Consider the following 22294-nt stretch of genomic DNA (forward strand, 5'->3'; position numbering starts at 1 on the left):
TGAAAACTATGCAATAGTGCACTGTCACTGTGAATAAGGCAACCGCTACACTGGAATACATCAGAAAGAGCAGATACAGAGTTGTTATTATTATAGCCCTTTACTCAGGGCTAGTGAGGCTGCATTGAAATACTAAATCCAGGAGTTTTGTACCGCACTTCAAGGTGGATGTGGAGAAGACAGAGACATTGTGGCAAAAAGGAGACAAGGCATGATCCAATAGCAGCTTACAAGTCTGTGAGGTTTCATCGTATTACAAACATGATGAAACCAAACTGTTCCTCATAGTGTCAGATGGTGCAGCAAGAGACAGTGATCACAATTTGCAGTTTGATTTATTCAGGCCAAACAGTAGACGAAACCTGTTCACAAAGAGGTTGGTGCAGAACTGGGACAATTTGCCTGGGGAGGTTGTAGGAGCTATGTTCTTGGAAGTTTTTAAGTCTTTGCTGGACAGAGACATGACTGATCTGATCTAGAGCTGCTGATGGTTTTACTTCAAGACAGTAATTGGATTAGATTGCCTCCAGAGATCCTGTACAACCCTGTTTCTATGATTCCATGAATTATAGAAATCCCAAGAAATTAACTGAATGCAGGAGACAGAAGTGAGTTTGAGAAGGTTTTTGCCGTGATTGTTTGAAGTACTCGTAATTCTGAGTCACTGAAGTTATAGCTGACTCAATATCTTCAAGACCTTTGCCTGCTCTTATCTTTCTCTAGGTATTAAAAAAATGGCACAAGAAACATTTTTGTTACAGAAGTTACAAAAATAAGAAGATAATTCCTTAGCTGAAATAAGCTGGTGTCCAAAATAAGATGTCCAAAACCAATGCCAAAATCTCACATTCTGACCTGCCTAAATGGCAGCATTACTCTCCATTTTGTTTTTGTAAGAGGCATTGTTTCCAAGTCACTCAGACATAAATACTGAAAAAATGTCTTATTGCAACTGAACAAAATCCTGGAATTTTGTTTTCCTGCTGCTGCTGAGTCACTCCACAAAGTTTCAGTCAGTAAAAAGGGCACATAAGAGCTTTTCTGTAGTCATTAAAATGATTATGCTATGCTTTTTTACTGGTTCTGCATGGATGTATTATGAGCTGCTTACACCCTATGACAACTCCAGAGGTTGCTGATTGTGTTTGAATGAAAATGGAGTATATCTGCTTCTAAGAGGGCTGTAACTTAAAGCAGCTGCTTCAAAATTAATTATACTTACTTGCACTACATTTGTATCTGTTGATTTTTCTATTAATCTTTAATGAGAAAGTAGTGGTCATGTCTCGAAGTACCAAATTTATTTTGTCTGTAGGGTCTGCTATCATTTCCAGGGTTTCTGTTATCATTCTTACACAGATCAATGTGAAGTTTTGTTGGTGTTTGGTTTCTAAGTGTCTTGTCCTCATATTCCAGATGAACAGAACTCAATCACTCTGTTGAATTCTTTTTTTTTCATTCAATTTTCTAAAATTATCAATAATGAACTGTTGTTCGTTTTACCATCAGAGTCGTCATTGTATGCTACAACTGATGTCACCATATAGAGACAAGAGAGGAATTTGCATCCCCAAATGTTTGTTTCAAGCTGCTTTTAAACCTAGCACGACAATGCTGTGTTGTCTCTAAACTGGTCACATATCTTAATTTTAGCCAAGGAAGCAAATTAAAAAAATTGTACACCATTGAAAGCAATGCCTTGCAACAAATGCACTTGAACAGTTTTATTTCTCATGTTTTCTAAAAATATGCATAGCATGCAGTGACAAGATTAAAGTTGTCTTTGAAAGAGAAAAAAGATCTTTAGATCTTTGCATGATAATGTAGAGCATGGCAATATTTATTAGAACAACGAATCTAAAACAGTGCTTACATTTTATTACTCTCCATTGATACTACTGGTCTCCAACATTGTTTTTTTGTTTTTTGGTTGTGTTTATGTATTAGGGGTTTTTCTGAGAAAATTTATTATTAAGTGCTACATGGGTTTACCAGTAAATTCAATGTAATTTTATAGGGTTTTGTAGGAAGACATGGACAGCGTGGGCCATTAGGACCAAAGGTACCCTGTACAACAAGGAACACCTGAAAGCTAACCTATTTTGCTTCGGCATATTTTTTTATTTTATTTCTATATTCCCACAATTTGCCTTAACAAAACAGCTTTTGTTTAACGTTCATATACTGACTAACTATGGGACAAATGTTATTCCCATTCACACTGCGTATCCATCCAGAATGTGTATTAACAGGGCTATTTCACATCCACACCAGAACAGTGAGTAAACATCAGCTGAGCCATTACATTCCAAGGCACGTGGTGCATTTTTGTTAAATTTTTCAAGGACATTTGGCAGTTTCTCTTTGTTGCTTATTTATAAATCATTTTGGTTTCCAAGAGGTTACACTTATGCTGTTGAAAGAGAAATCTGCAGAAAGAGACCTTCTGGCATAATCCCAGAAAGTGACAGGAAAATGTTCTAGAAGATGCTGAGGGAAAGAAGGGAGATGCTATGACTGCTATGCCTTGGTTTTTATTTGAGCTCAGCAGTGACTGAGTTTTTCCACTTTGATGCTGCTATTGGTTAAGTAACCCACAAGAAAAAAATGCAGAGATTGAAAAAAAACCAAAACAAAAAAAAAAAAAAAAAAAACCCAACACACAGAAAACCCAGAGGAAAAAAAGGGCAAATTTGCATCTGGCCAGTCCCCTGTGTCTAGAGTCTCTATACACCTCAGATTATGGGGCTGAAAAAGTCTCTCCATTGGGTACTACTTCTGTTAGTGCTGGAGAACAACGTTACTTATGAGTGAAAAATTCAAGTATTTGCACAGCATGTGTTAGTGGATGATACTGCAAAAAACTGGCTGGAATAGACATGCTGTCACATGGTGCGGCTCTAGGGACATAAGTAGGTGCCAAGTGTCCATGCTGAAAATACATATTTTGTTACAAATTTATTTTCTGCCCTTAACTAGAAATTTTGTTTCTAAAATATAGTGCAAATACTGTTTCACAAATACTTCAGAAATGGAGGTGAGGATGATTCCTAGGATTTAGGAACTGTGCTGGGACTGAAGAGATAGTCATCAGCCCTGGCCAAGAGACGTCACCACCACCTACGCTAAGATTTTAGTTGTTTAGTCTTGAGTCGTTCATCCCCAAGGTCACAGAGACACAGAAAGGGACACGCTATTGCCTGACATCTTACAAAATGAGGTACACTATAGCAAAATTAATAGAAAGTGTTTACAATACACTACCATTGTCATGGGGATGAATTTTACACCCACTCTTCACGGTTATAAATTACTTCACTAGGCAACAGTGGCAAAATGCAACAACCAGTCACTTCCAAAAGCCAAGAGCTAACACATCAGAGTAGTTTAATGTATAGCTATGTCTCATGCATTCTTGTCCATCAAATACCCCAGACTAGTAGAACTGTCAGAGAAGGCCTGCTGTGATCAAATTTTTCTCTCATTCTTAGCAAGTAAGTACAGATTCAAATTTTGTTTTCACTATTATTATTATGAAAAACTGTTTTCATTAAAAACCAGTCTACAATCTTCATGCATTCATGAATATAAGCACTCCTGTCTTTTAGACAGGAAGCATTAAGATAACATTCAAGGCAACGGCTGTAGCTCCTTGCCGATTTATTAATGTCTATATTCTCTATCTCATATGAAATAAACTAAATTTCATGTTCTCTGTCTGTGATGAAATGGATGAAAAAGGAATCACGTCTACTCAGAGCTACAGTACAGCAGAATCAGGCCTGAATGTGGAAGACTGTGCCACTCATGTTATGTTACATTGCTCATGTTATGACACAGTGGCTGGGTAGATGGGGAGAGCAGTAGTGTGGTAGAAGCTGACTTAACTGTGTTGAAGGAAGATGGTAGGTCATTTGTGGAGGCACAAAATCATTGTGTCATTGGTAGATGCCACAATGTTACCATGTGCTGATTTCAGACACCAACACGAAAGTTCAGGCATGTGGCTTGGTTGATGCCCAGCAAAAATCATGAGTGACGACCAGAAACTAAGATACGGGTGGCAAGTGGGCGATTAAACCTCCCACAACCAATTCACAAATGTATGCTGAGCATCACTTTGTACAAAAAATATGTCCTACTTTTACTAACCATTTTACTCCGTTCAGTCTGTTTGTTTGCAAGGAAAGTAATATACATGTTTAAAATCCTTGTGATTACTATTCATTTTGATATTTGAGCCTTACTATGTCTCTGTTTCAGGGAGAAAGAGGCAATATTGGTCCACCAGGTTCAAAGGTGGGAAATCTATTAACTTCATTTAAAGCCTCAGTCATTTCTTCTCAGTTGCCTTTCTTCTCTTAATCTACTCGTGGTATCTTGTTCTGGTGCTTCACTATCCTCTTTGGAAAGACAATTTCCCTAATGTGTATGAAATGTACTTCATAAGCTGTAGTTTGTACTAGTTGTCTAACTCACCCCATGTACCAGTGTGCAACCCAGACCTGCTGCTCTGGACTAGTGCAGCTTCTAGACAGGAGACCCTGATTGGCAGAGAAACCTGACAGTTTATACTGCTTTGAACGGTATTAGTACTGAAATGGATGAAGTTGGAGTCCATTGGTTCCTCACCTTTCTTCTCTGTCATTATGTCTACTCTGGTTTGAACGCCTCTTGAAGCTCCCCAAAGTTTCTGTTTTGATCTGCGCTGCTTTTTGACAGGCTATGGCTGACTTGTGTGGCTTTTGCAGGCATAAGTCAGCAGAGGGCGATGTTGTGATTCACAGAAAATTAAACACTAAAAGCTAAAAAAAAAAATGAAATGAAATTATAAAATAAAATGGAAAGGAAAAGGAAAGGGAGGAGAGGAGAGGGAAAGAAAAAAAGAAAAAGGAAAAGAAAAAGAAAGAAATAAAAAGGAAAAGGAAAAAAAAAAAAAAAAAGAAAAAGAAGAAAGGCTGGAAACAGGGTGAGAAAGCTGGGCTTCTGCAATCTGGAACAGAGAAGGCTCCAGGGAGACTTTAGGACAATTTCCAGTACCAAAAGGGGTCTTATAAGAAATCTGGAGAGGGGCTTTTGACAAGGGCTGGTAGATAAAGGACAAGGGGAATGGCTTTAAACTGACAGAGGGGAGATTGAGATGAGATGTGAGGAAGTTCTTCCCTGTGAGGGTGCTGAGGCCCTGGCACAGGTTGCCCAGAGAAGCTGTGGCTGCCCCATCCCTGGCAGTGTTCAAGGCCAGGTTGGATGAGGCTTGGAGCAACCTCATCCTAGTGGAAGGTGTCCCTGCTTATGGCAGGGTGCTTGAAGCTATATGATCTTTAAGGGCCCTTTCAACCCAAACCATTCTATGGTTTCATGATTTGGGACAGCACTGAAATTCAGAGTTGCTGTAGGAACAAGATAAAAGCAATTATGAATCTACCTTTTTGCTTGCTGAATGTCTACTACAATTTCATCACAGTCTTCTAGCAATATCTGCTTGTTCATTTAAAAAAAACCAAACAAAACCCCACAACAATAAAACAATGTAGCAGGACTCTGCTTGCCATAAATTCCATCTGGTGTACATATTTTGATTATTGCCATTTCACAGAGATATATGTCAGCATGATAATTAAAGCTGATGTATAGGACAGTGGTTTTATTCTTTTTATTTTATTTGAGACTAGAGATTATCTTCCTAATTATTATACAAACAAGTGTTTTGTTGTCCTTGTTCTAGTAGTTATTATTGTTGATGTGACAGATAAATTTCAAACATGTATATGTTGTAAGTGGAGTGACTACAGTGCTATTTAAAAATAATCTATCTCTTCAATCTTCAGATTAAAAATGTATTTTAGGCATCTTATATTTGAGTAAATAGCTACATTCTTAAAATACGGAGGGAGTTAGAAATAAGATGTCTCTGGATACATTGTTTATAGTAACATCCTGCCTATCCTGAGTCTTTGCTTCCAAATTAAATTTCATTAGGAAAATCAATTGGTGAAGTTATTCAGCATTTATAATAGTAGGAAGCTGATCTGCAGGCACCAAGATGCCTGAAATGACAGTATTCTTTTGCAGAAATGCTGGTGGTTCGAGCTTATTTCCTCTGCTCAATTACGTTTGCCACCCATATATATAATTTCCTACAAGCACCGAAGAGAATTAAGTCCCAAGTACTATTTTTACTAGTCACATAGGTGCTCAAATACTTGTACTTGTGTAAGTGCCTAAATCTATTGGCATTCAGAGACGCCTTTTTTCCTGCACATCTGTAAAATGAAAACTGAAGTACTTCAGAAATTATGTTATATTAATGAACTGCTTATTATTCCTGAACCACATATTTCTCTGATCACAGACAAAAAATAGAAATAACAATGAGAATATCCTTTGTGAATGAACTAGACATATTAAATCTTTCATGCTAATGGTTCTGTAGAATAGCATAAGAAGAGAGAGGATTTTGCATCCTATGAAGTGTTCATTTGAATTTCTTCTATCACACCAGAAATGCAGCAGAGAATATCATTTGACTTTGGATGCTTTGCAACTCTGTTGCTCTTTAAGACACTTCTGCAGAGTATTAGATAATTCTCAATGGTTTTATTGGGTCACATCCTTCCATACCTCCCAGTATTCTGCCTCCAACAATGTCAAAAGCATAATCAGTTTGAGCAGTTGCTTAGATGTAATTTGACCTTATAAAAGGGCAAGTACCACATCATAGTTCTCCTAACTTCAACAATTTGTGATTCAAGGACTTTCTCAGCTAGAAATTATTTCTGAACCACAATTGGATCTCTAACTCTTAAACTAGAGCAGGGGCTATCAAACTTTTTTGCTTCACATAGCAACTCCCATCTACATTCAATACGTCAGTCTCCTCTTAGGTCCAGCCTGAGAGTACTTAGCTGAAAGATAGAAATAACCCACGAAATGTATCTTGGGGGAAAGCAACAGAATTCACCCTTTTGCTAAGCAGAGGTGGGAGCATTGGAGAATGATTAAAGAGGCATTAAAAAAAAACATGCCATGAAGAGGGGGAAACAGCCGGAGTGAGCCAACGGATGACTAATGAGATGGTGCTGACACTATAGAGGCCCCTGCAAACTCACCCCCTTGGCCATTCAGAAACATATTGTGTCCCTCCCAAAAGTGGCAGCTTTCTGCTTGAATTAAACTGAATATAATTTGGAGAGAATAATAGTAAATTTGTTGTTGCAGGGTATGCCAGGTACAGATGGAAAACCAGGCTTTCCTGGCATTGCTGGACATCCTGGAGATGTGGTGAGTAGGGCTATCATAATCTGTGATCACATAACACACAGTGGCACACAGATCTATGTCTTAAGGATCAGCAGGAGTCCTAACACCACTTGCTATCATGATGTGGAGAGAAGGGCCTGGGTTTGTCCTACTTAACCTGGAGCAGTTACCTCAGACACCAAATACAGGAGCAGAGTGTTCCTTGTATTTGTCTCCTTCACCAGTCAGAAGTGATACAGGCTTCTCCAGAGGCTAGTTCTGATTCTTCAATGCTCCTTTTGCTTTTAATTATGCAGACATCAGCTCTGCTTTTAATTAAAGGCAAGCCAACAGGCTCATAGATGATTTTAATATATTTCTCATGCTTAAGATCTGTGAGGATTACAGAGCTCTTTGGCTGTGAAGTCCCAAGGCTCATCCCCTGACACCTTCTTCTCACTGGTGCCAGATAAGCTGTCTGCGTCCCCAGCACAGAGTTGTGTTGTGCAATGAGGGGCTGATGAAGCTTAGAAATAACCTGCCTGAAAATGACTGTTCAGCTCACCTGTGTTCCCCTTCCTGGTTCATTGGGCAATACCATATAGAACTGAGGCGATTAATGTTGAAAAAGGAAGAAGCAGCCAGGCATGGCAGTGCAGTGCAGGGAAGAAAAAGCTTGTTGAATTAATTCCCAACTAATGAAATGTTGTGCGCACATTTGCTTCTGGTCATCTGTGAACTCTTGTCAAATGTGCTGGGAAATACTTTATAACATCAAATCCTCAGAGGATGTGAGTTGAAACCAGCTGGCCCCATCTGTGGTTTGAGTGAGCTGGGGACTGAGCATTCTATACCTACATTTTACTGATGTGCTTTTTTGAAGCTGAAGAAAGCACATATTTACAATTTTTCCTTTTAAATCGCTTAGCTCATTTTTCTAATCCAATGCAGGGTCCAAAAGGAGAGAAGGGTGACCCAGGACCTCAGGTGAGATTGTGTGGATTTCATTCCTTCTGAGAAACATATATTAAAAGTAATACTTAGTGAATGTTTTTTCCATCTTTAATGTTTTTGAAATAGGGTGTACCAGGACAGGATGGGAACAGTATCGTGGGCCCGCCTGGACCACCAGGACCACCAGGACCAATCATAGCTATACCTGAGGTGAGTGTGTTCGTCAAGCACTAAAGTCTCTGTAACTCATCTTACAGGGAAGAGGTCACAAAAGGTTAACAAACTGGCAAATTTGTTTAGGTCATGAGTCTACTCCTTATAGCAAAAATATCTCAATATGTCTCTATACCAAGTGGATTTGTTTTGAAAAGACAAAATAGGAAGGCACGTTGGTGAAAAGCTTGCATATAAGAATTACAAGGTCACGGTGAGAGCTTCTGACCAGGTGATTTTGCAGGAGTTGTGAACATCAAATGAAAAATAAACAGAGAAATACAAACTGCAAAAGTTTAACAAAGCAAGGTACCTGAGACATATCGGTATGTAGGAGAGAGACACGTGTTTTCTGACAGATGTCCACTATACAAACCAGAGCATTGACTCTGTTGTGGAAGCAACAGCCAAAAGTATCAAAGTATAAAATGCAAGAAGCTCATAAAAACTGTCCAATATCCTTTAGCTGTATGTATATTTTCAGTCAGTTTTGTTCTGTGTACATCATTTACAAAACCAATACTAGTTACCAATAGTATTAGCTAGTCTAGGAGGCTAGAGATTAAAAGGAATCCCATTTCAAATTCACAACAAAAATCTTTGTAACTGGCATGATGACATTAAAATCTGGAGAAACTGTGAGTTGCTGCAAGAAATTCTTCACCTCTGAGAGCTGAAGGTGTCTAAAACAGCCAGACTCACCTGCAGGAATGCATATAATGACAGTAAAAAGTGATTTGTAATTGCAAGTAGCAAAAATGCCCACCTGAGAAATCTGTTAGGGGAAGCTGGGTACCAACATTATCTTAAATGTGAAATACACATAAGATTTTTAGTTGAATGAAACAACTTAGGCTTTCACTTGCTACTGATAGCAAATACAGCATAAGTTGGCATCCCATAGCTCACATAACCAGAGGTGGGTTTTTTTTATTGGGTATCCACACAGAATCTTAGGATCTAAAATCCTAAGATACCAAGATACTAAGATCTTGGATGAGCAGCATTACAGATTCACAGAAATGTTGGTTGGAAGGGGCTTCTAAAGACCATCTAGCTCAAAGTCCTGCTCAAAGTGGCACTGTCACAAGCTCTACAGTTCATCATGTTTCTCTTGGAGCTTCTGGGAAATTCCTTAATAGCTGTGACAGAAATGCTGATGTAAAATTCATGTTCTTTCTTGCAGTCTACCAAGGTGTCACTCTGGGGTCTTAGCTCTTATCAGTGACTAAACAGCTCTGTTTGCAGTAATAATGAACCTGAATGTGTTGCTCGTTAGCTCATTAATACTTTAAGAAATACTATGAGAGCCTCAGAGGGAGGACAGTGCACAGAAGAAATGTAAAAAGATTATTGAAGCTAACAGAACAAACTAATGATGGTAGTTTGCGGGGGCTGCATGGCTCACTACATTTTGTGATAGTCACAGCCCCCATGTCTAATGCTATGTCTGAAAAAATCTAACATGCATCCTCTGGATTCCTCAAGACTTTTGGATTAACTACTTTCACCATATGTTACAGAAATGCACAGAGCCTTGTAGAAGCTATATTGCATTAGGTATATTACAAACCCATTTAAAAACCCATTTCCTTCTCTAAATGCCTTGGAGTTCAGTAAGTAAGCTCTCTCACAAGGTAGCGTGCAGAATAGACATGGCGTTATGTCCATTTGTAGCAAACAGGTATTCAAGAGGGGTACAGCAAGAGCCATCTACCCTCATATGCTCCAAATCCTCTATGCTGTTAATCAGATGATTTCTCTGAGGACTTGTTATACTGTATTTTGATGCAGCTAGGGGTGTGTGTGTAAGTATATGTCACTATGTATGACACTGAGTTCTTTCTACCTCACAAATGCTTGTATAACAGGACCTTTGGTTACTATACATTTGCTGAGATAGAAGATTAATTTATCCAAATACATTTTGCTGACTCAGTCTCTCACCTTGGAAAGGACTACTGCAAGCAAACCTATCAACTGCAATTGGAACAACAGAACTAAAACAAATAAGGCACCAGCTGTTGTAATGTGGATATTGGCTTGATGTAGGTAGAGCAGCAGAGATAATTAAGTGATCTAAGCAAACCATGGGGCAGTTAGAGAGATCACTGTCTGGGTCAGGGACTATTAGTTCACTCATTTAACCATTGTGTAGCCAATGACAACAATACTTCTTGGGCTATGCAAGTCCAATGGCTTGATCAGAATTGGAAGGAAGTTTTATTATGAAGGGCTGTGTGGTTACAACTAAACAGGTTTTATGCTGCTCAATCAAAATAAATTAAAGAGCTGGTGCAGTTTCAGTATATAGTAATATCTGATGTGGACAGCTGTGGCTTAGGGCCAGGCCTCACCGGTATTCGGTCAATAGCATATTGATTGAACCGCACCGGAAAGTAGACCTTGGTTTCCCCGTCATTTAACTTGTCTCTATGTGAACTGAGGGGATTTGATTCCTGCAGGAGACACTTCTAACCCTGTGAATAGACATGATAAGATAAAACTGAGGTCTGCAGTAGAACCTAGCCATTTCCAGGCTAAGTTCCTGCAGTACCTTCCAACACTGTGGGTCTCAAGGGCTTGCACTTGTCTGTTGCCTCCTGTTGCAGGTCAGAAGTCTGTTCTGAAATGTCATGTTTAAAAAACAGTGTCTGTTTAGTTTGCTGCTGTTTGATATTAAAAAATACTGAAACCAATACTCCTCATCCTATATTGGACATTTTGCTCTTTTGGAACATAATCTTTAATGCTCAGTGTGTTTTCATGCATGGAATCATGATAACCAAGAAAATCATGTTAATTGTTGCTGTGATTTTATCATATCAATTTAGTTGAATACAGTACAGAAGTAGAGAAATTTTACTGGATTGAAATTTAAAACTTTTTAAAAATTATCTATTGTTGCCTTTATCCATCCATACTTTAGGTACCAGAACTGAATGAAAGGTCTGGAGAAAGGTTAATGCTGGGGGTATAAAGCAAATGTCAGAAAATTTTGTTTCCTATGTCCTTTCTGTAATTCTAGTAAGGGCATATTCACGCCATTTGGGTACAAAGCTGAAGGTTTGCTTAGAACCCAACCCAGAAAATCACACTAAAAACTATTGTTTCTTGCTCTTCTTAACACTGAAGTAAATGTGAAAAAAATGTCCTTACTTTGTAGTTACCACTTTCTGAACTGATTTTATGTGTTGAAAAGTTATATTGCTGGATTGTTGCTATTAAAGCAGCTTGCACATCCAAGAAGGAAGATAAATGACTTTTTACCTGGAGCAGGTTGTGAAAAGTGCAATCTTTTTCTCTAATCAACATCCTTACATCCTCTATTTTCCTATTTTCTTCAGCACTGTATACAGTTTTCTGACTTTCAATCACATTTTCCATCTGTAGCAGGACTCTAGTCGTAAAACAGACAAAGTGCCTGATCCCAAGCTCAGCAAAGCTTTTGGGATTCTTTCCACTGACTTCAATAAAGTTTGGATTGAGCCCAAAAAGAATGAATACTGAGTAATTCCACAATGAAAAGACAGTGTAAACCCAGGGTTCCTGGATTTCTGCCACCAGCTGTAGATAAAGCAGAACAATTGAGCAGCAAGACTCTCTTATTACTGTCATGAAAGTAACAGCCCATGTCTTATTCCCTTTCCGGGCCATTTAGAGCTGGGAATACAGTGGGACCAATGGCATTATGCTACCCCTGGAGCAATGCAACAGAGAGATCATGCAGTCTGGGAGCTGGAGTGCTGCCTGCAGGACTTAAGCTGTCTTTTTATTTGACAGTTTTCCAGTGTTTTTTGTAGAACATGAAGACAGTGAGCAGGTAGCAATGACCAGTATAAGTAACAGGCTTTAGCTACATGAATCGTAGTGCCAGCATGACCTCAAAGTACAGAAAGCTGACTACATACTGCCATGCTCAAATGACATAGGATAGGATAGGACAGGACAGGATGTGTGATGTGACCAAGCACATCTGTTCTCTTTTGTGTCCTCGTTCACATTCCAGATTAGAAAAATAGTATTCAGAGACTCATAAGATAGTTCAAAGTGACCTCTGGAGGCCATATGGCTAGACCTCCTATACAAAGCAGAGGTAGCTTCAATCTTACTTCCTGTATACTGTATTCATAACAAATGTTGCAAAAGATGGTGATCTGATAGCATTGACCTGCACATGGTTACAAGCAGAAGAGGCATTCAAATTTCACAATACCTCAGTGACAACATGCTTATTCATGTGCTAAGTGAATCCCTGGCACTTGAAGACATGCCTTGCCCTAGCCTTGTGAAATTCAGAAGATATTAGTTACATTTAATGGGAATAGTGATGCACACAGAGCCTTGTATTGAAGGTATTGAAGCAGGTTTGCCTGCTGAACAAGTGGACTAGTTCAAGCCTCTAAGGAGATTCAGTAGATATTTCTGAATCTAAAAAAAGGCTAAACTATCACACAATAAATGGGGTTGTTGAAGTGAAAGAAATTAAAAAAATTATAAAAACTGAGTGAGGATCTCTTCACCTACAACATATATGTGGAGCTAGCACTCACATATTATCTGTCCTGTACTGTAATATATGACCATATGATACAGTATTAGGAACACCTTTTTAAACCAGAAAGGTAGCTGTCTGAAATCAAAATGAAAGCCTAATGTTGTGGTGTGGATTGAGATACAAAGAGTTTAATAATTGAAATAAAATAATTAAAAAAGGTAAATAACGATGATGATGAAAAGGGAGACAACAAAAAGAGTGAGAGAAATCAGACCCAGGAAAGGTGATGTACAACTCGGTTGCTCACTAACCGCTGAACAATATCCAGCCCAATCCAAGCAGCAATCTCCCCTTCTGGGTATCTCTCCCCAGTATATATACTAGACATGACTTGCTGTATTATGGAATATCCCTTTAGCTAGTTTGGGTCAGGTGTCCTGTCTCCTCCCTCCCAGCTTCTTGTACCCCTTCGCACTGGCAGACCATGAGAGACTGAAAAGTCCTTGATCAGGCTAAGTGCTACTGAGCAACAACTAAAACATCAGTGTGTTATCAGCATTGTTCTCAGACTAAAGCCAAAACACAGGTGCTGCACCAGCTACTAGGAAGAAAATTAACTCTGTCCCAGATGAAACAATGACAGTGTATACCCCTTATTCTATGCAATTTACTTCATTGCCTGGATCCCACACTTTGCAAAAGACCATCAGTTTTCCTGACTTTTGATACACATAGATAATCATTCCCTTATGTATGTATTCCTTTATGGATGTATCGGCCATCCCTATAAAATATCCATTGTGTTCATTTAGTCCCTGACTTTGGGCTCCATTTGTCATAAGTTTTTCAGGGAACAAAAGATGGTGTGTGGTGTTGGATTGTTGCATGCTAAACCAGTTCTGATTCTATCACAACTCTACTTGTCCTGTTCCATCAAAGTTCATTCTTCATTGACCTGGGTGATTTTTACTGTAATTCCCTTCATATGTCAATCAAAAGGGAGTCAGGTTCAGGTCCCCAAGTCCAGAGAGGTGAGACAGGCACTGCAAGGCACCCAGTGCAGTGATGGACATTTAGTCACCACAGAAATGATAATATACAGTGTTATATAGCAATTACATCATACGATTTAACTTACTGGCTATTCTCACCCAAAATCAAATCTCCTTGAAGTAACATCAGAATTCCCCATCTTTTCACGTTACCTATCAAGTCCACCTAGGTCCTTGAGCAAAAGCAATCCCACAAATGGGTTTGCTTTTGCCTGAGGCAGGAACAACCCAGACCCTTTTTCCCTAGCATACTTTTATGTCCACTACGGGAACTTTATACCCTTCTACCATATGTAAAGGTTTTGATTAGGCAGAGCCAGCCTGATTGGCAGATGCTCTCAAGTTGACTAACCACGTGGCTTTTGCTAAATGTGTATCCCAGTGCTTCAAGGTCCCACCAGTCATTGCTCTCAGTGTAGTTTTTAATAGTCTGTTGTACTTCTTGATTTTCCCAGTGCGTGATAGGGGATGTCATACACCCACTCAATGCCACGCTTTTTGGCCTACGTGTCTATGATGTTGTTTCAGAAATGAGTCATACTGTCTGACTCAATTCTTTCTGGGGTAACCATGTCACCATAAGGCTCTCCTTTCAAGGCACAGCATGGTGTACCAGGCAGTGGCATGGGGCACAGGATACATTTCCGCCATTGTAAGCACATGGTTTTTGTCTTGGTAGGTCAGTGGGAGTGTGATATAGCCAATCTGCCAGGCCTCCCCATATTCGTATTTCAGCCATCATCCTCCATACCACAGAGGTTTTAACTGCTTGGCTTGCTTAATTGCAACAGATGTTTCACATTCATAAATAACCTGTGCAGTAATGTCCATGGTCAAGTCCACCCCTCAGTCACAAGCCCATCTATATGTCACATCTCTTCTTTGGTGGTGTGAGGTATCATGAGCACATGAGCATCTACCTGACGTACATTCACAACCAGGTTCTCCACCCAGACAGTGATATCTAGTCACAGTGTTGTAGCCCAGATGGGCTTTGCTCTGCCACTTGCTCTGCTTTCATCGCTGCAACCACCCCCAACAGGGAATTTACCACCATCCGTCAGTCAGTATAAAGTACTGGCCTTTTTTCTCATCCAGCAATGTCTGAGGCCAGCTGGATAGCTTTCACCTCTGCAAAGTGACTGAGGAATCACAGCATGGTATTGCATGGTGTGATGCAGACATGTCCAGAATATAATTAAAACTTCAACTATACAAGAGGATGAATGTGGTCAGATCAATTCCCTATCTTAGAATGCCAGTGATGTATTGGAGTATAAAACATCCATCTCCTCTTACTGAGGAGAAATTAATTCAGGCTGCAACATTTAATGTCATCATTTTCTAATTGAGTTTTCAGTTAGTTAAAGTTTTGAAAGCATTCTGAGATCCTTATATAAGAAGTTTAAAATGAATTCTAGGTTTTGTTACTGCAGATGTAACAAAAATTAGAAGTTGAGAGCCTTTTCTGTGGCCTTATTTGTGGTTTTCTTCTCACATTTATTAAGGGATGCTTTAACTGTCTATACATTTTTAAACATGTATGTGTGTCCTAGCTAATCAATTTGAAATAACCTGTTCCTTAACTACTTTTTTAGCTATTACTCAATGATACAGATGGAATTTTAAACTTTACTGGAATTAAAGGACTTCTTGGGCCTCCAGTGAGTATATGCTGCTTTATTAAATCTTCAGATTTGTTCTATCTTCTCTGCCTCCTTTTACGTATCAGCTAGAGCTGAGTTTCACATGCTTTAGAATTGTGTTCCTGCTAACTTCAGCACTAAGCTTTGTGGAATTATTTCAGGGCAGAACTGAATTCTGTGTGAATGAATTACTTATAAACATTTGCATCAAAGAATCTGAATCCGAGTTATATGCTCAGAATGACAGGAATGCGGGACTGATATAAAATTAGGGACCAAGATTTACATAGCATTTGTTCCTTTTTTTTTTTTTGTTCTTGTTTTTCAAGTCATAAAATGTTGGAATATATTTTGTTCAGTTTCACTTGAGACTGCAACTGGGAATACTTGGCTCCTGTGAATGAGTTTAGTCTCACAGCAATTACTGTGAGATGAAAAGCTGTGGGTGAAAAGGTGGAAATTTCATGAAAGAACAACAGGTGTGAAATTTCAGGTTTTGTTTTGCAGTTAGGAGTATAGTTGCAAAATAGTTCTGTCAAATGTTTGAAATTCTGAATGCTTCTTGGTAAGGATTTCAAATTCCTAGAACTGGACTCAAAGAGAAATCTACTTTTTCCAAGCTATGGAGTCCATTCAAACTCGCCTGAAAGTCTACACTTTGAAAAATTTTAATCCCCCAAAATGAAGCATCTTACTTTACTAGTTTCATTTTGGACTGTAGTTTGTATATTATATTTTATCTGTTTTCTTGTTTCTGAGCAGAATTCTCTCCACTACATTCAATCCCTCATGAAACAAGACCAGAACTTGCGTATGTGATAGCAGAATTTCACTTGACATAGCTGTAGTTTGAAAAAAAAAAATCATGTACCTTATTAATACAGCTGTCCTAAACTAAATATTTACTGAATCTATCAGTAAACTGGAAAGAAGGGCATTATCTCCAATAACAGCTTTTAATCTTTATCTGTTAGCCTAGTATGCCTTTTTTATACTTGTCACATGGTAGAAATAAATCATATTTATATTGTATATTCATATTAATGATAATTAATATATATTATTTTATATATTATGATAATTAATATATAATTAATAATATTAATATAATTCATATTAATGTATATTCATATTAATATTGTGGCTACATCTAGCTGTGCTTATGGTAAAACAGCTTTCAAGGAACAGTATTTTGATGTGTTTCCTAAAGACTTGAGTCTCCTAATCCCTGAACATAGTAGAGCGCCAGATAGAATGGGCCCTCCTGTGTGAGCTCTGTCACTGCAGGTAGAAGCAATTCCTAGTTGATAGCAAAACCTAGTTGGTAGGTTCTCAAAATAACATAGACAAGTGGGCTCATGAGCAGAAATGTATTGATTTGTAATGGTTGTTACAGTCCCAAGAGAAAGAACAAGGTCCTGTAGCTCAAACTGCCATTGCAATTGGAAAGATCTTTGAACCTTAACCTCTGAGCTCACCCTAGTCAGGAAAGAAGTTCAGTCTTACATTTGCTTGGGTAATACACATCCAGGTGATATGAACTAAAACTAAAGGATCTCTTTGCAGATATCACAGTGGGCCAATATTAAATATGCCCAGTACAAATCCAAATCTATGTTTCTATTCATAGCCTATTGCACACTCTTTTTTTATGTCTACAGACAACCAGGAGCAAATTGACAAAGGTGGGTGGGCTACTGTCATCTCTTTGCTAGAATCTGGAAAAGATTCAGAGGAGGCTGAATTATGGTTGCATGCCTTTCTTATGTGGAAAATGTCACTTGTCTTCAGCCTTTCCTAGATCTCTGCCTGTTCAATTTTGGGAAGTAAATGATAATGTCCCAGAAAAGTTAGAGGCATAGCTCATTGTGGAGTGCTCACAACTTTACCACTGGCTGAATGAAGTTCTTACACCAGTTTCAGATTAGTCAATTTTCACAAATTACACAACACATGGAAAATGCATACTCTGTTTTTAAAGTCTAATACGCATTTGCAAGGGGTTTTGCATTTTGCAGGGGCCAGATGGCAAGCCAGGTTTACCAGGATTTCCTTTAAGTATTATGTTTCTTGGATTTAAGAAAGTATTTTTCAATACCACTTAATATTTTAAAAGAATTATATTGTACAGAATTTACACAAAGTGTAACATATTTTCATATTGGAGACTGTAGGTGTTCATGGAATCAAAAGCTATGATAGAAATTAACTCTGCTGTAAATGAACTATACTAGGATATGTACATCATGTCTTTCTGCTTATCTCCAAATCAGTTCTGTAGTAAACATAATTGACACTAATGAGAAATTGCTACCTAAGAAGAAGATCAATGCCACTTAGGAGGGATAAATGGAACAAATGGACTTTAAAAGTTATCTTCATATGTATATGTAGTTATAGTTTTCTTTAGGCTCTTTTTGTCCCTACTGCAGAGTACAGTAAAGCCCTATGAGGTGTACTGTTTTTATTTCATCCTTTAGGAAACATTTGTTATTTTTTTATAATAACATACCAATGCCACCATGTAAGTATTGCACAGCCATAGTATCAAAAGGTGCCTCATACTGTGCTACCTACTTGCTCAGACTGACACACCATATAAACATTACCTGGTTTGTGACTTCAGATAGTATTGTTTATACTATTATATTTATATTCTATATAATGTGACAGAATTATTTTCCTTTGTTACGATTGTTTCACAGTTCAGATGCATCCATATGGTCTCAGGATCCTTTGTCTATTGCCTGAGAATAACTAAGGAGAAAACTGTGAAAGCTGACAAATGATGTTGATAAAATGCTGGCAAATTTCCCAAAATTCTACAGAAGGTTGTTTACTAGGTCCTGGGTATTATGTACTGCACAGGAAGCCAAAGAAAGACGACGGGGGCAAGTCCTTAAAAATACTTCTCATTTGAAGAAGAGCTGATAACATTTAGAAAGTGATGTAATGAATTTTTATTCTCTCATTTACAGAATTTCTACAGACCTCAAAATACCATTCTTGTTCTTAACTCAGGTCTTTATCTCTTCACCAATGCAGAAATTGTGTGGTCTTGAATTTAGTTATTGGTGGGTAAAAAAATGCCTCTGAGTGCACTTATAATGGAAGATTGTAAAACAAAACTGTGATCTGAGTGGAATGGTTTCACCACAGAAATTACATATTTTTCAAATGTATTATCTCTATTTCAGATTAATTGGTTTTCTTATAAAAGTATAGCTTCATAAATTCCATTGAAAATCATTCTGGCTGAATAATTGTGGAGGGAGAGAGAATAAAGTAGGGAGGAAATGGAGAATTTCAGGCTTAATTTCCACTCCTATTAATGTTTACATATTTCTCTTGTAAATGTATCATCTACACTGTGATAAACATCAGGGGGAGGCTGGTTGTTCTTTTTAACAGATTCTCCCTAAATTATATTTGTTTTAGGGAATACTTTGATTCAGACAGCAATTTGGTCTTATAAGAGTTCTTTGATTGCAACCAGACTGACTAAAATTCAGGTTTTCCAGTTATTTGAAATTGCATTTAGTCTAATGGCCTAGTTCCATATTCTTAGCAGATATCACTATGGATTTATGTATTTGTTTTTTGTTCAGGGCCCTCGAGGACCAAAGGGTGATACTGGTTTGCCTGGATCACAAGGACCCAAAGGACAACAAGTAAGAGGAAATACATAGGGAAAAGTATATGCTGCAAAATGTGTTAGATGACAATTATTTAGTGACATTAAAAGTTTAATGATTCTAATTTTACTAAGGATTGGGATATTAATAAGTTCACATGAAGAATTTACTAAGTCGAAGTTGAAAGAGTTCAAAAAATACCTTGATATAATACAACTGAGAGCTAAGATTCCTGTCTCAGTATTGAGGTATTGCAGTACAGTGTGCACTTATCAGAATAAGTTTACATAAACATTAAACATGAGGTGAGCTCTTCTTGCAAGGTGATTGTCTCTGCTGACACCCTGGGATCTTAAAAGAAAGGCCAAATAAAAAAACTTAAAAGATTAATCTTTCTTCTCCTCCTTTGGCACAGAGGGCTTTGACTACAGAATGAAGATTGGGGAGCTCTCTCTTTAAGTTCCTTTGTCTGATTTCTGCACAACACTGTTTATTTGATAGCACTAGTGAGACAGACTAAGGGCTGACTCTGCTATTTACAAAACATTGCTGCTGTTCTATTTTTCTTCCCCTTCTCACCCACCTGCAGGAAGCAGGGGAGAGGCACATCTAAGTTATACAATCTTCGGGATAACAAAAAACAAAAACAAAACCACTTCCTCTTAATCTTTTTAAGTATCTGACCTCACTTTCTCACAAGTAATAGGAAGGCTTGGAAATGGTTAATTGTGGTTTGAAATTGGAGTGTGGATGAACAGCATCTCATTGCTCAGATGAAAACATCTCCACAAATACAAGCCCCCTTTTGTCATAAGGACTCTTGTGCTTTTATGGAGTGCATAAAATAATCAAACTTAACCTTAAAACCGGTTGGGTGTTTTTTGGTTTGGGTTATGGGGTTTCTTTATTCTGTTGGGGTTTTTTTATTAACTTATGCTGTCCACACGGGAAGGAACACAAAACTTTGAAGCCATTATGTTTTGTACCCACCAATGACATAGTGATGTTTCTGAGGCTGTTTCTGAGGCACAAACACCATGTTATGCTCAAGAATTATGAATTGGGAACTACAATGAAGCTGCACAGACACCAAGGAGCATTTTGCTTTAAAGATCATGAGATGCTTCTGTTGCAACCTTAGATCCAGAAAATCTCACAGAAGATAAAGACAATGAAGTTAAGCCTGAGGAAGACTTTAAAGTATCTGAAGTATTCTCAGGGAAACTCCAAAGACTCCAAATATTTAAGAACCTGAAAGAGGAACTGAGTTATAGCACTTTCCGCTCAGCAGAAGTGCTGTATTCTGGACTGTCATTTTAATCAGAAATGCAATTGTTAGTTTCAAGCCATGTTTGTTCCATAGGAGATCTTAGGAAAGCTACTACACCAAGCTGCCTAAGCTAGGAGGACTAAAGTTACAGGTGAAAGATCCAGAATGGGAACCATGCACTGGCACTGGAGAATGATAATTCATGGTTGTAGTGCCATTATTCAATGGAATTACCCCTTGAAGAAGTGCAATGTGGAAGTTCATAATTTGAATGCGGGAGATTAGCCTTGATTAAAGGCAATGAAGATGCATCATGCCAGGCACATAGAGAGAATGATTAATGCTTTCTTGATAGTAAAATCAGGACAATCAGTGTTCTATCAAGATTTTACATTTCCAGCAATATTTCCTGAGCCATATCTAAGCTGATGGTACACAAGAAGACACCAATAGCCTGTTTTCCCTTGGCAGAGATCTATTGTGAGCACTGCTTGTTTCACATAGTTACTTTACTGAGAGCAGTTAGAAGTCTTTCTTAAAAAATTAGTATTTATTCATCCCAGGATCATTTGCAGGAGCAGGATGTTTTTAGTGTACTCTATTATACTTTAATAGTGTAATATAGTAATAGTGTAATAGTTTAATCATTTTAAGAAAGATCAACCCTTTTATTCCCCAGAATCAAGCTTCACCCTACTCATATTGATATCACTTTATGTTTGATATCACAGTAGGACTCATCTGTCATGCTTCAAACAGCAGTAACGCTGCTTTGACTTCTGATTCAATTGAGAACTGTTTTGTAAACACTGTAAAATTACTTCGATAATTGCAGGGTGAAAAGGGAGAACCAGGAGCTATCATCGCTGCTGGTGGATCTTTAACTGAATTATTAGGAAGAAAAGGGGAGAAGGTGAGCTAATACTGTGTTTTGTTCTGCCAGAATGTTTGGTGGCCCTGTTACCAGCCACCTCTGCCTGGCTACTGCAGGAGTTCTCCTTGTCATTGCTCTGTGTGTGTCTGTCCTCAACAGGGTGAAGCTGGAGTGGTGGGACCAGTGGGACCAATGGTAAGACATTTCCAAAGATGAGTGGAGTCTTTTTTTATTTTGCTTTGGTTTTATAGACTGTAGTAAATGTAAAGGTAGTTTGCTTTAGGATTACATTCCTTCTGAGTAGAGATGATAAGGAGCATTCTTGCTTCAGGATGATCAATGTCCTTAAGAAAAGAATGTGGTTGTTACATATGTGGTGCTGTAAACTACTGATGATTCAGAATTTAATTCTGGTAGCACAAATGTACCTATTACTACCTAAACAGTGAAATATAGTCAGAAGTAGAAACTTACATAAGTTATGACTCTGAATGAACTGAGTTTGTTTAGCCCTGAGGATAAAAGGTTAAGAGGAGCTCTATTTGCTCCCTGTCACTGCCTGAAAGAGAATTACAGAAGAAACAAAGTCAGGTCCTTCTCAGAGGTGCACAGGAAAAAGAAGAGTGCCAATGATCACAAGTTTCAGCAAGGGAAATTCCAATTAGATATGAAAAAAAACCCCAACCCTACAGTAAAAGTAGTTAAACACAGAAATAGGTGCTCAGAGAGATGGTGGATTGTGGAAGAAGGTGCTTCACAGCATTACCTAACTTGGAAGTTTGCCTTGCTTTTAGGAAGAGAAGTTACTAGACGACCTCTAATGATCCCTTCCAATCTAAATTATTCTCTATTTCTATTATTTGTCATAAACCAACTGACTGCATCAGGCTCTGGTTCTGTTGGTGCCAATAAT

The 22294-nt window shown here is 38.2% G+C and overlaps 1 protein-coding gene across 1 annotated transcript in view; it reads left to right on the plus strand.

Annotated features, from left to right (window-relative positions):
* Positions 1-22294, plus strand: part of COL15A1 (collagen type XV alpha 1 chain) — a gene marked incomplete at both ends in the record, with an annotated part of 112733 nt that overhangs the window by 63284 nt on the left and 27155 nt on the right. Inside the window, 9 exons of the mRNA XM_080609659.1 lie at positions 2018-2062; positions 7219-7281; positions 8191-8226; positions 8320-8403; positions 15555-15620; positions 17621-17656; positions 19211-19273; positions 21343-21420; positions 21541-21576. Of these exons, the coding sequence (XP_080465785.1) occupies positions 2018-2062; positions 7219-7281; positions 8191-8226; positions 8320-8403; positions 15555-15620; positions 17621-17656; positions 19211-19273; positions 21343-21420; positions 21541-21576 (507 nt within the window). The remainder of the gene's footprint in view (positions 1-2017; positions 2063-7218; positions 7282-8190; positions 8227-8319; positions 8404-15554; positions 15621-17620; positions 17657-19210; positions 19274-21342; positions 21421-21540; positions 21577-22294) is intronic.

This window comes from Psittacula echo, assembly GCF_963264785.1.
Source record: "Psittacula echo genome assembly, chromosome: 2".
In the NCBI taxonomy this organism is placed as follows: Eukaryota; Metazoa; Chordata; class Aves; order Psittaciformes; family Psittacidae; genus Psittacula; species Psittacula echo.